The sequence below is a fragment of the Armigeres subalbatus genome, chromosome 1 (assembly GCF_024139115.2).
Source record: "Armigeres subalbatus isolate Guangzhou_Male chromosome 1, GZ_Asu_2, whole genome shotgun sequence".
NCBI classification, from domain to species: domain Eukaryota; kingdom Metazoa; phylum Arthropoda; class Insecta; order Diptera; family Culicidae; genus Armigeres; species Armigeres subalbatus.
In genome coordinates, this window is record NC_085139.1 from 30,496,310 (window position 1) to 30,510,345 (window position 14,036).

At 42.1% G+C, this 14,036-nt stretch overlaps 1 protein-coding gene across 2 annotated transcripts in view; it reads left to right on the forward strand.

Annotated features, from left to right (window-relative positions):
- The window catches only part of LOC134223508 (fibroblast growth factor receptor homolog 1-like), a 136,578-nt gene extending 125,008 nt beyond the window's left edge, over window positions 1-11,570 (forward strand). The window contains exons 4-11 of one of the 2 annotated variants that reach the window (XM_062702673.1): window positions 6,833-7,893; window positions 7,977-8,161; window positions 8,646-9,023; window positions 9,084-9,324; window positions 9,391-9,695; window positions 9,759-9,952; window positions 10,014-10,154; window positions 10,353-11,570. In XM_062702673.1, coding sequence (XP_062558657.1) covers window positions 6,833-7,893; window positions 7,977-8,161; window positions 8,646-9,023; window positions 9,084-9,324; window positions 9,391-9,695; window positions 9,759-9,952; window positions 10,014-10,154; window positions 10,353-10,611 — 2,764 coding nt within the window. In that variant the 3' untranslated portion in view covers window positions 10,612-11,570. Of the gene's footprint in view, window positions 1-6,832; window positions 7,894-7,976; window positions 8,162-8,333; window positions 8,501-8,645; window positions 9,024-9,083; window positions 9,325-9,390; window positions 9,696-9,758; window positions 9,953-10,013; window positions 10,155-10,352 lie in introns of both variants that reach the window. The other variant, XM_062702682.1, reaches the window with a different exon arrangement.
- Window positions 11,571-14,036: the final 2,466 nt, after the last annotated feature.

Consider the following 14,036-nt stretch of genomic DNA (forward strand, 5'->3'; position numbering starts at 1 on the left):
TTTTTCAGTAAACAATGTTCAGCAACCGGTTGATCTTCCCTTTACTCTTCAGTAAGGCACACCAGGATGAATTTGATGCAAACAATCCAAATGATGCCAAAACGCCAATTATCAATTGCAGTCTTTCTTCCACGGATGAGCCGACTTTATTTGCAAAGAAAGCGTTCTACTGTTGCGTTCCTTCCCTCTTGTAGAACAGCCATCAATTTGTAATCCATTAAACGCAATTACTCAGTGCCACTACCGCATGTACCGTCTGGCAATGAATCTCTGCAGCTGTCTGCTGATGCGTTTTGCTGGACTAACTGCAGTACTGCAGTCCCACCTATATGACAGGAATAAGCAACGCAGTGGTGAAAGGGACAAACCGCTTCCAAACACAATCTCCCCACCATATGTCGTACAACGAAATGGACCGATGTTTACAAAGTTCAAAACAGTCAAACAATGTGTCGATTCGATGATGATCGACCATGCTGCGGTCTTCTAACCTCTTGCATCACGCCGTGCGACGACGCCCCCTTCTGCCGTGATCGCCACTCGAATCGATTCCGAAGAAACAAACGCAATGCCCGTGTGTGCTAAACCTAATCGACTTTAATGGCGGCGTGGCCGTAGCCGCGTGAATAAATCTGAATCCGACGATTGTTTTTATTTTTTTCGGTTAACCACTACTTAACCACAAATGCACCGTGGGGATCGCATTAAGGAGTACGTTAGGAGCATGTTAATTTACGGTTTCAACATTGTCACGAACACGAGTCCGATATGTGTAGTCATTGTGGCTACGCGGTTTGTCCGTTGATCGGTCCTGCCAAACATTCCGACAGCTTCGAAATGGTTCTCTTTGGAGGCATGCTTCTTCGGCCGAGGACTGCTTTGATTGTTTCAAATGAGTGTTGTTGATCGCTACCGTTTGTTTTCAAGTTTGGGTTGATAACATTCCCATCCCACTATGCTGCTGATGTGCTGTCATATGTTGTGCTGCGTTCGGATGAAACGAGGGGTCTGTTCTCCGGTCCGCCTTGGCGGTGCACGGTTGCGGTGTCATTGGAATTCAAAACAACTCCGGAATACTTAAGTGGATCTTAATTCCGATAATTTTGTGATGCTTTTTTCTACTGCAGTGGGTTGCGTTTGTTCAAGTGGGGAAAATAAATTTCAAACATTCCAGATTTGCAGATAATAGTGACAATTGAGGTAACCGTTGAGTAGTCGCGTGGTTTATAGATTCTGGTTTAGGATGGCCGGACCATATGGTATTTAAAGTTTTTCTTTTCTTGTTCTGAATAATTTCCATTTAATCTAATTTCTATATCGAGCCTCTGATTTGAAAAAAAATAGGGAGAGTGAGATTTCCGACTACTTAGTATAAATATTTATTTCATATTCATATATATAACACTAGCTGAAAAAAAGATTTCTTCGTTTTCTTGTTTGTTACGAGTGTTTTCTTCTTGCAAGCTCCAAGATATTTTCAACGGTCACAGTCTTATATTTAAATATCTACCTTAAACTGAATTTTCCTCGTCCTCGTAAGCAGCAAGCCATGACTTGGCCTCTTCTTGTCAGATCTCCGTGGCGTGTGCACGCACCGGCGGAGAGATCTGCTGTCATCGCATTTCGCTCCAGCCATTTGGAGCCACACATTTTGGCGATCCTGCCAGGTTGTTTTTTTTTGTATATTGACGCTGATTTCAAAAGTGAGTTGAATTCAAGTGTTTAATGTTCGAAAAATATAGTAGGGGAACAGACGGCTTTGGCAGGTTTTGTTCTATTATTGGCAGGGGGGTTTTTGTCGACCGAATTTTATGAAATATGGCCACAATATTCTTTGATGTGCAAAGTATGTTTGGGCCAAATTTGAGCATAATCAGTCATAAAAAACCCCCCTGCCAATAATAGAACAAAGCCGTCATTACCCCTATGTAATGGTTTGAAAGAAATTATAACCAAAGTGGTTCGTATTGCAATAAAGCGCGTCTGGAAGACCGCTGGAAAATGGATTGTGGTTTGAAAAATCACAAAGCGCGTCGGGATGACCGCTGGAAAATGGATTGCGGTTTGGAAAATCACAAAGCGCGTCGAGATGACCGCTGGAAAAAGGATTGTGATTTGGAAAATCACAAAGGGCGTCAGGACGACCGCTGGAAAATGGACTGTGGTTTGGAAAATCACAAAGCGCGTGTGGAAGACCGCTGGAAAATGGATTGTGGTTTGGAAAATCACAAAGCGTGTTTGGAAGACCGATGGTAAATTTGGTTGTGGTTTGGAAATTTACAAAATGCGTCTGAAAAACCGTTGTAATATAATTTATGAATAAAGCGCGTCTGGGAGACTGCCGAAAAAAAGTGTTGCAGATCTAGAAAATTCCAAATAAGTCCTGGAAGCATAGATTTTGGTTGAAATAACTCTAATTTAAAATTTGTGCCATTGACAGTATTCGTGAGACCACAAGTTAGGCTTATTCAAACGGAATCTTAGACATATGGAGAACCATCATATGCCACAAAGTTGTTTGGAAGGCGAAACACATTATCTTGAAGATTATTTTGGGATTCACTGACTTAGTAGTTCAGATATCCGAAATTCACGAAGTTTAAAAAAAAACGTTGCCGGCTTTCAAAAAAACTGAAGTTCGGAGTGGTTGGCTAATAGTACTAGTTAACTAGTATTATGTTAATTAACATAAGTTTAAAATTGAGGTATGATATCTCTATCTTTTTTAAATAAATATCATTTTCAAGGCGATTGTTCGGAATTTTAACATCGATATGTTGAAGGTCAGCTAGGTGGTGTTACTATACACGAGGCTGCTGATAGTTGGATTCATTCGGCAAAATAAGTTATTTAGATTATTGCTGCAATCTATAATGTGTCACAGATCAATATCATAACACTAGGTACCAACTTAGATTACCATTTAAACGAGACATTCTATTGTTTTCAATATAGTAGTTCTTCGATTGAAAACCCCGATGTTCTGACCAGTTTTTTTGGAGTTTCGTTTTCAAATGCATTAATCGGTTTTCCAAATGCAATATGTTCAACGTTCATCATCGTCTCGAAAAAATAAGTTTGAAAAAACACTGCTTCCTATGCAAGAGGATTTTTTTGTTCATTTTTTTGTGAGAGAAGAAGGGGAATGTGGGGCTTGAGTAAGTTACCATCAGCGTGATTATATATTACCACCTCAGCGTGCCAATCGGTAAGCAGCAAGCCATGACTTGACCTCTTCTTGTCAGATCTCCGTAGCGTGCGCACGCACCGGCGGAGAGCTGCTGTCATCGCATTTCACTCCAGCCATTTGGAGCCACACAATTCTTATTTTCTTACAAGATTCTAACTTTGTTTTTTTGTTGTCAAGGCCATGATTTGTTAAAGAGAGAGATGACCCGAGACGAATATTCATCGCAATACAATACACAATCGTTTGGCGATGGCAGACAGTTTGTCGGAGAGAGACACTGCAATACTAAATGACCGCCAACTAAATGACCCAAATACTACAGCGATGACTTGTCAAACTCACACTTTTCTTGTTATGCGTTATGTTTTTACGCATATAAAACTATGTGCTTGATTTCGGTAATGACGAATGCGATAACGATAAAATATAATTTTTAAATTGAGCTGTTTACTGTCACAAATGCCTCGACATTTAGCAACAATATTTCGAACAAAACTCGCTGTCTTTTAGAATTAAAAAAAACGCCAGAATAGCGTTATATAGTTGAGATAAAAAGTAAAAAAACTACGACTAACATGGGACAATTATGGGTAGTATGGTAGTGAAGAGGATAGGTTGATGCGTGTTCACCGTCTTGTTCAAGTTATGTCAGCAATTACTTCAATCAGTGATTGAAAAAAAAAAGCATTTTCGCGTTATGCGTAACATTTGGTACTACCCTCCCCCTCCCCCACCTTTTGGTGTAACAAAATATAACGCAAGTGGGACCTCCCCTCTCCCCCAAAAGCGTTACGTAATTTGTGAACAGACCCCTATTTGGTCAAATGACTTATTCGGCCAAATTATCTATTTGGTCAAATGACTAGATTCTCATATTCTTACAAGATTCTAACTTTGTTTTTTTTTGTCAAGGCCATGATTTGTTAAAGAGAGAGATGACCCGAGACGAATATTCATCGCAATACAATACACAATCGTTTGGCGATGGCAGACAGTTTGTCGAAGAGAGACACTGCAATACTAAATGACCGCCAACTAAATGACCCAAATACTACAGCGATGACTTGTCAAACTCACACTTTTCTTGTTATGCGTTATGTTTTTACGCATATAAAACTATGTGCTTGATTTCGGTAATGACGAATGCGATAACGATAAAATATAATTTTTAAATTGAGCTGTTTACTGTCACAAATGCCTCGACATTTAGCAACAATATTTCGAACAAAACTCGCTGTCTTTTAGAATTAAAAAAAACGCCAGAATAGCGTTATATAGTTGAGATAAAAAGTAAAAAAACTACGACTAACATGGGACAATTATGGGTAGTATGGTAGTGAAGAGGATAGGTTGATGCGTGTTCACCGTCTTGTTCAAGTTATGTCAGCAATTACTTCAATCAGTGATTGAAAAAAAGCATTTTCGCGTTATGCGTAACATTTGGTACTACCCTCCCCCTCCCCCACCTTTTGGTGTAACAAAATATAACGCAAGTGGGACCTCCCCTCTCCCCCAAAAGCGTTACGTAATTTGTGAACAGACCCCTATTTGGTCAAATGACTTATTCGGCCAAATTATCTATTTGGTCAAATGACTAGATTCTCATATTCTTACAAGATTCTAACTTTGTTTTTTTTTTTGTCAAGGCCATGATTTGTTAAAGAGAGAGATGACCCGAGACGAATATTCATCGCAATACAATACACAATACATGAATTAGACGAATAACTTGCTTCGTTCTTTCCTCCAGTTTTGAAAAATCTTCCGCACTACTCACTTTTCACAGCGCCTCACTTCTCACCCCCTCATTTCTCACGTATCGCATGACACATTCGGCCAAATGACCCGAACGATTCGGCCAAATTACCTATTTGGTCAAATGAATAAGTCGAATAGGCCAAATGATCTTTTCGGCTATATGACCTTTTCGGCTAAATGACCTATACGGACAAATAACATGTTTGGCCAAATGACCTTTTTGGCCAAATGACCCTTTTGGTCAAATGATCTTTTTGGCCAAATGACCCTTTTGACCAAATGACCTTTTCGGCCAAATGGCTTTTTCGACCAAATTACCTATTTTGGCCAAGTGACTTATTTGGCTATTCGGCCAAATGACTTTCGGCCTAATGGTCTGTTCGGCCAAATGGTATATTCGGTCAAACAACTTTCGGCCTAGTGGCCTGCGGCCGAACGGTATTTGACCAAACGGCCCTTCCCCAGAAAATACTGCAACTATAGGACCACTGTACCAGTAATTGGAGTTGGAGATATCATTTTAGGTAACAATAATGATGCATTCTGGTAGGGAACGTCCACAAATTACGTAACGGGGGGTTGAGTGAAGTGTGACGATCCATACAAAATTTTGAGAAGCTTCATACAAAAAGTGTGACATAGGGGGGGAGGGGGGGTTGAAAAAGTCCAATTTTCGCGTTACGTAATTAATGGATCTTCCCGTACGATTAAAGGACTATTCGATTTAATTTCAATTTATGAACTTTCGTATACACATTGAGGTTAAGTGAAATGAAGTACAGACTTGGTGTAACCGAACAAATAGTGGTTGAACTTGCTTAGTTCCTCCAATATTGGGTCTTTTACCCTATCACGTCTTTTCAACTTGTCCACTGGTAGAAGAGTAAAATATCACTAGCTGTGAATTGTGGAGCACCATCTTGTCCGCTTCCGAGTTGACTTCTACCACCGTTACTACTTACTGTTCCGCTACCGTCATTTCTGTTTCAGTTTTAATTCTCATTTCCGTTTGGGATTACTGCCGCCGGATCCCTTGGTTTTGCTTCTCACGTTTTCATTACTTGAAGCTAAGCTAATATTGGTGTGAAAAAAAGGTTTGTTTAGCCGTAGCTATAGTTACTGGGTCCATCACCTGATAGTAAAGTAAATGAGAACTCGACCACTCGACTGTTTAGTTTGAGGCTACTTTGATATATTCGAAAATTTGACAACCACGTGATGTACTGTAGCAGTTAATACTTTGATAGCACGTGCTATTTGTGTGTAAGCCTTGCCAAATGATTACGAAAATTGTCATTTTGTTGCAAGGCTCAATAAGCAATACAGTCAACAATGACTATGCTAATAAATTTAAAACAATTTCTGGTGAAAAATCAATACAATCCCCCGTTGAAATATAGAAGAATTCCTTCCTTTTTAATTTCTTTTGAAAAATGAAAAGATTTTCAAGAAAATTTCCCTGTTCAAAATTTTTCGAAAACTCAGAAAAATATTCCTGGGAAGTTTCGAAGAATTTCCAGTGGATATTCAAAATAATTGAACTAAGGAAATGGATGGATGGAACTTTACAAAAGTTCAATGTGAATATTTACAACACTTTTTTTTTGTATTCAGATGAGTTTCAGAGAAAAATTCAAAACACCACTCCGAGAAAATTAAATTTCGATTGAAAACTTAGAAGAAAATAAACAAAAAAAATCTCCGTAGAATTTCTAATTGTTTTCTCGTAGCAATTCATAAAAGAATATTCCGGAAAATGTCATTAGATTTAGCAGGCGAATTCCAGACATTTGTTTTACCTTATTTTATTATCCTTCAGCAGTTAAACTCGTCGTCAAATCTAAACACTCATGAGCATCCACCTTTTCCACTGTCTCATTTCAGTCTCAAGTTCATCCCCGTCAAGAAAACCGACGCCGGCTACTATTCCTGCGGGTCCGTCTACGGCGAATGGTCCAACCTAACCCTCTCGGTAATCAGCCAGCACGAAGCGTCCGATCACTACCAAAGCGATTCGCCCGGCAGTGGTCTAGGGCCAGCCGGTTCCAGCCTGACACGTGTAGCTAACCTGGAGAAGAAGAGTCTCCTGCCACCAGCAGCAATAGCCCAGCCATCGTCGAGCCCGGCTCCGCTGGATATGGTCGGGAATGATCTATCCGAGATTTCAGACAAGCCGTTTGACAGCGGAATTATGTCAACCGCCACCAGAAAGGTTGGAGAGAACTACAAATTGAAATGCAATGTGACGAGCGAGGCAAAGTTTCAAATCAGTTGGATTAAAGATGGCGAGGTTGTATCGAACACGAAGAACAGACCCACTCTAGCGTTGCATACCTTGAACCTTGATGATGCCGGAGTCTACGTGTGCCGGGTATGTAATGCGCAGAACTGTGTGAATTTTACGACTGTTTTGCAAGTGGTCGAAGAATCTGATGAACCCTTCATCCGTTACAACGATATGGAGATACATTCGCAAGTGTCCGACAATGAAGAACCAAACAATCCGGACTACGTCGATGATGAACACGATGACTACGAGGACGCCGAAGAGGATGAAGAAGTTGATGAAGAGATGACGTCAGCGGGATCTCGACCGGGTAGCGCCGATGGTGATTTCACTGAGAGTCAATCCGCCCCACCCAAACCCACCGGGCTGCTTCCTCCTGGCCCGCCAGTCTTCACCAAGGAAGAACATATGGTGAAGCTGATGCCAAAGCCGTCCGGAAATATGGTGCGTCTACGCTGCCCAGCGGACGGTAACCCGGTGCCGAACATTACGTGGACAAAGGATGAGGAGCGAATCGTCCGTAGCATGGGCTCGGTCAAGTACGCCAAGTGGTCGATCGTGCTTGAGGATCTCGTTCCCAAGGATTCCGGAAAGTACACGTGCCACGTCTGCAATGTCTATGGCTGCGTCAATTTCACCACTAAACTAGAAGTGAGAGGTGAGTTTGCTTGTTGTAGATTTAATTTATGATAGTTATTATCGAATCAACAACTTTTGGGACCATTACAATTCCGCCAATAGATCGTTTTCCGGCACGTCCGTATATCAAAGAGGGCTTTCTGCAGAATACAACTGTTTTGGTTAATTCTACGGCGACCTTAGAGTGTCGTACAATATCGGATCTTGAGCCACACATTGAATGGATCAAGTTTCACATCGTCGACAGTGTCAATCCGAATATTCCGGAGAACATTACCAAACTTGAGGTACTGATCAAAGTTTTTCTTTGATGATTGGTGATGGTTGCATTATAGAATGTCATAAACTTTTTCGGGTTTTAAGTTTTGGTGGCTGGATAATTTATACATCATATTAGTTCTCATAGGGGTGTTGGTTTCCTGTATTAGCTTGAACAACGAACGTTTTCTTTTCTTGCAGACCGGGTAAATCACAAACCGATTTTTAAAAAGCCTCTAATCAACAGCACCGCCGCTATCGGTACTAATTTTTCCATGAAGTGCGAGGTGCTGAGTGATCTCTCCATGTTCATCCAGTGGTTCAAGTTCAAGGGATTGTGCCAGAACTGCGCGATTATTAAGAATAAGGTGACGGATATGTCTTGTTTGGTCTTCACTGCATGAAATTCTTGGCTAACCGATAGACTATAAGGTAGATAGTAACTAACTTGCATGTGATCTTGATTATTTCCTTGTATGGTACACGATGTTAACGAAGTATTTCTACGAACAGCGTGACTCCGATAACCCAGAGGTTCTGACCCTTGAGAATGTGTCCTACGCGGATGAAGGCTGGTACACTTGCGTCGCAGCCAACACGCTTGGCGCATCCTACGAGAGTGCATATTTACGGGTGGTTGATGAAATACTGGATGATAGCCCGATGGCTCATCCTGTGCGGCAGCACTCCACCCTGATAACGATCATGACCACTGTGTTGTCGGGCTGTTTCATGATCCTGGCGATCATCGTGATCATCGTTTGTAAGAAGCTGAAGCGGGAAAAAATGAAGCACCGAGCCATGGAGCATGTGAATCAGTGGACTAAGAAGGTTATCGTGCTGAAGCAACCGGTCATAGAGAACAGCATTCCAGGGGTGACCGAGTCCATGGTAAGAGCCGACAATATCTTTTGATGCATGTTTAGCTTGATTCTTTTATTTCCCACGTAGCAAATGCCGATCGTTCGCATTGAGAAGCAACGATCGACTCTAGTGCAGAGTGGAAACTGTGACCCGAGCATGATCTCCGAATACGAGTTCCCGATCGACCTGAACTGGGAATTCCCGCGCAACAAGCTCATTCTTGGCAAAAGCCTGGGCGAAGGGGCCTTCGGAAAAGTAGTGATGGCAGAGGCAAACGGCTTGGTGAAAGGACAGGCCTCCACTGTCGTGGCAGTGAAAATGCTCAAAGGTACAGTATTTTTGTGTTTCGGGAATCAAAGGAACGCAACTAAAATACGACTTATTTTTTTTGCAGAGGGTCACACCGATGCCGATGTGAAGGACCTGGTTTGCGAAATGGAAGTCATGAAGATGATTGGCAAACACGTCAACATCATCAACCTGCTGGGGTGTTGCTGCAAGGACGGTCCCCTGTACGTGATTGTGGAGTACGCTCCGCACGGCAACCTGAAGGACTTCCTGAGGAGTCACCGTTTCTGTACCACCAACTACGAAGATATGGTCAGTGGCGAAAAGGAGAAGAAGATTCTTACCCAGAAGGAGCTGATTTCGTTTGCGTATCAGATCGCTCGGGGTATGGAACACTTGGCTTCCAGGAGGGTATGCATTGTCGCACGTTTGTTGACGGTAGGGCAGTTTGAATTAACTAAACTCTATTTATAGTGTATTCATCGGGACTTGGCCGCACGAAACGTGCTGGTGAGCGATGGCTACGTAATGAAAATTGCGGATTTCGGTTTAGCGCGAGATATTCACAGTCAAGAATACTACCGAAAGACGACGACTGGTAAACTGCCGATCCGATGGATGGCGCCAGAGTCGTTGGAAGAGAAGTTCTACGATTCCCAGAGTGACGTGTAAGTACAGATGTGAGAGAATGATCGGATCCAGTGTTAATGTCTTTCTTTTCTCCTATAGATGGTCCTTTGGAGTTCTACTCTGGGAAATCATGACGCTGGGTGGAAATCCCTACTCCTCGATTCCCACCTGGGATAATCTTCTGGAGCACCTCAAAAAGGGCAAGCGACTGGAGCAACCTCCGTTATGCTCCATTGATATGTGAGTATTTGTATTATTTTTATTTAAATTTGATTTGAATTTCAAAATTTCTCCTGCAAATTCCGAAGAACTTCCTCTGGATATTCTCCTGCAAAAACATTGAACAAGCTTCAATTGAAGTATAAGTTTATCCAACCCATTAAAAACTTGTAAATCTGTACACCATATTCATCTCCGGAACCCAAATCTCTCCTTCAGATACCTATTCATGCGCGAATGTTGGCACTACCGGCCGGAAGAGCGGCCAACCTTCAGCGAAATCGTGCAACACCTGGACCGGCTGGTTAGCATAACGTCCAACGAAGAGTATCTGGATCTCGGTCTGCCACTGCTGGAAACGCCACCGTCCAGCGATGACGAGTCGGATGACAACGATAACGACGGCTGCGAACGGGTACGGATGTACCCGTTCAACCACCACCACATCCATAGTCATACCACCGAAAGTACCTTTTAAGTAATGAAGAGGCGAAGCGTTCCAAACTTGTTTGAACGAAAAAAAAGAGGAGAAAGCAACGCACGAACTATAAAACAAATCAGACGTCCCAAGGCTCTGTGAGCAATAGATGTTAGGAAATCGCAAAAAAAAAGTGTAAGAATGAGTTTTTCGTTCAACCTGTAGTGAGAACGAGTGTAGATAGCTCTGAGTTCATCACGTCCATACGAGTGCGAGTATATGCGTGTTTGTTTAATTATTGTTAAGATTGAGAACAAAAATATAAGACTGTATTTATTAAAAATATCAAACTCCGAACGTTCTCCCCCGTGTCTCAACGAACTAATCAAATAGTGGAAGCGCAACGCAACGTCAACTATAGGGGGAGTTGGTAACTAGTCAGGAGGTCCCACATCCATGACGGAAAATTCGACGGCCATAGAAAAATGTGGCCATACTTTGCAATTGTTACATGTGTACATAGAAAACTTGCAATATACTGCTTCATTTCAAGGTTGAACCTTTAGCTTGTAAGGCGTAGTTACTGACAATCAAGACCAAAGTGTATTGAATCAAATATTTAACGTGAGTGTCAACGATAGTAATGTAATGCTCATCAAATTCTCATCAGAGTAATAGTACATCCGAACTGATCTACTAGTAGAATAAGCATTAAACGAACCGTTCTAATAGGCTATATCATCGAGCGAAATGTGACAGCTGCAATATTAAATGTATGTGGAGTTAATATGCAAAACAGGAGTTAAGGCGCGTTATGAGGTATTTCAGACAATGCACGTTATGTGGTTAAATGTCGAATTAGATAAGAACGACGAAGAAGGTCTAGAAAAGCAAGTAGCACCATCACAAAATATCACACTTTCTACATCACTGAAACTCAAAGCAAATGTAGAAGAATGAACAGTAATTATAGATGTATATAAATTAATGTAAAATGCAATAAAATAGTACAAATCAAAGTAATAAGTATTCAATGTCATACCGAAAATGACCCTTGATTTTTTTTTTCCTAAAACGGGTTTCATAACCTTGGTTTGAATCAAAAGAGCTGTGCTTATCACGGGTAATTCGATCTAAACAGAGTGAATTCTGTCTTAGATTAATAATATTAATTATCTAAGATTCTGTTGATTGGTATCCCCTATGACATTCACATTATGGCATTTAGTTTTTAGGAAATGCCCAAATCAGACTAATGACCCGTTTACATATTCGCTAATTCTAGTGGATAACTTTCCGACAATTCTAGCATGAAATTTGTTGAGATTTAAACTCAGTGGGATTGATCACCACCCGAGGGCAGGTATACAGATTTTGATTTCAACTGGAAACTATTGGCGGACTTCAAGGTGGACACGATCAAGACACATTAACGGTTGGTGAATCTTGTTTCTTTTATGTAGTGCGTCTCCAAAGATTAAAAAGATAGGAAATTCTTCTTCTCTTCACAACCACTCGGAAGCACTGAATAACCAAAGAGAAGTATGTTAAGATTAACTCTACTTTATTCTCTGGTATCAAAAATGTTCTTATACAAAGTAGTAAAATTCTTCTTTATTTAAACATTTTTTGTTCTACAATTATTTTTAACATGTACAGTGATCGGCCGGCTTGGCCCTCCAACTTCGATTTTAATTATTATTATTATAGAGTTTTGGCACTTCCTCAGCAAGCGTGCTGGGAATTTTCACCTACCCCGGGCAATCTGAATGCCAAAGGGGATTAGGCTCTGTGGATCTCATTCGCCGGTTGACTTAAAATCCTATAATAAACGTTTGCACCGGATGTATTAGTTATGGTGGTTCAGGAATCTTCTTACGATGCTGCAAGTTCCAAGAACCACTGTCTTTTGGATGCTATGGAGGTTATGAGATAGTTCCAGCTCTCCTAAGGATCTCAGAAGAGATTTCGGGACGATTCCGGTTGCAGAGATAACAACCGGAATTATACGCACGTCCTCCAGGTGCCACATCTGCTTCAACTCCTCCGCCAAGTCGTGGTACTTCGTTATCTTGGTGGAGAATGTTGTTTGGACATTATGGTCTAGCGGTACAGCAATGTCGATGAGGGTTACCCGCTTCATCCTTTTGTCGTAGACCACAATATCGGGCCGATTGGCACGAATGAGGACATCCGTTATGATCTCGCGATCCCAGTACAGCTTCACGAAACTATTTTCCAGAACCGGGACAGGCACATATTTGTAGTAGGCGACAAACTGGTTAACCAAGTTGTGCTTTAAAGCAAGCTGTTGGTGCACAATCTTGGCTACTTCGTTATGACGACCGAGATAGGCTGAATCAGCTAAGGCTGAACACCCGGACACGATATGTTCGATCGTCTCTCCTACTGAATTGCACTTCCTGCAGCGGTCCTCCACGTTTTCGTGCAATATATAGTGCCGATAGTTCTTCGTCGCAATTACCCGGTCCTGGATGGCTACCATGAATCCTTCTGTTTCCGAGAAGAGTTCACCCCGCACCAGCCACGTATTCGACGCCGCTTTGTCGATATATTCCAGCTCCAGTTGATGGGGTGCGTCCCATGTAACTCCTTCTGCTTCCACGATGCGATCATCTCGTCGACAGATTTGATGTCGCAATTCAGCTGATAGTCCTCCTGCGCCAGATGCAGGGCACTGAATCCGTGGTCAGCTTCACACACAGCGCGATAGATTTCGTGGCGGTTCTGGCTTTCCACGAAGTATCTTCGCAACTGCTGGATCTGGGAAACACATAGTGTTTGTATATCGGTGACGCCTCTTCCTCCTACTGTACGTGGCAGGGTGACTCTCTCAATGGACGATTTTGGATGGCGCATGCGATGCTTAGTGAACGCCACTCGTACTGCTCGTTCTAACGCCTCCAAGTCAGTCTTGGTCCACTTCACCACCCCGAAACTGTATGTCAACAAGGGCACAGCAAACGTGTTTATCGCCTTCACCTTGTTGCCGGCCGACAAGAGGCTCTTCAAAATACCGTTGACACGATGCAAGAACTTTTCCTGCAGCTCTTTCTTGATCGTCGTATGGCGAATTCCTTTCAGTTGCAGGAAACCTAGGAACTTGTACGTTTCGCCTTCAACCATGTTTCGAATCTCCTCCTGTTCGTTGACGCGGAAACTGTCGGAATCCACCAGGTGACCCCGCCCGGTGTAGATGTATGGATCGACATTTATCGATACCATACGCCATCCGGATGTCGTTGCTGAATACCGTTACAAGCCGCAGAAATTGGTGCAGCTTCTCCACAGATTCCGCAAACAGCTTCAAATAGTCCATAAAGAAGGTGTAGGTAATGTTTGTACTCCTTTCCCTTCCCAGTCTTCAAATGAAAGTTGTGTTGGTTGAGTGCTCTGCTAAGAGGGTTCATGGCAAGGCAAAACCATAGAGGACTAAAGGTATCGCCTTGGAATATGCCCCTCCT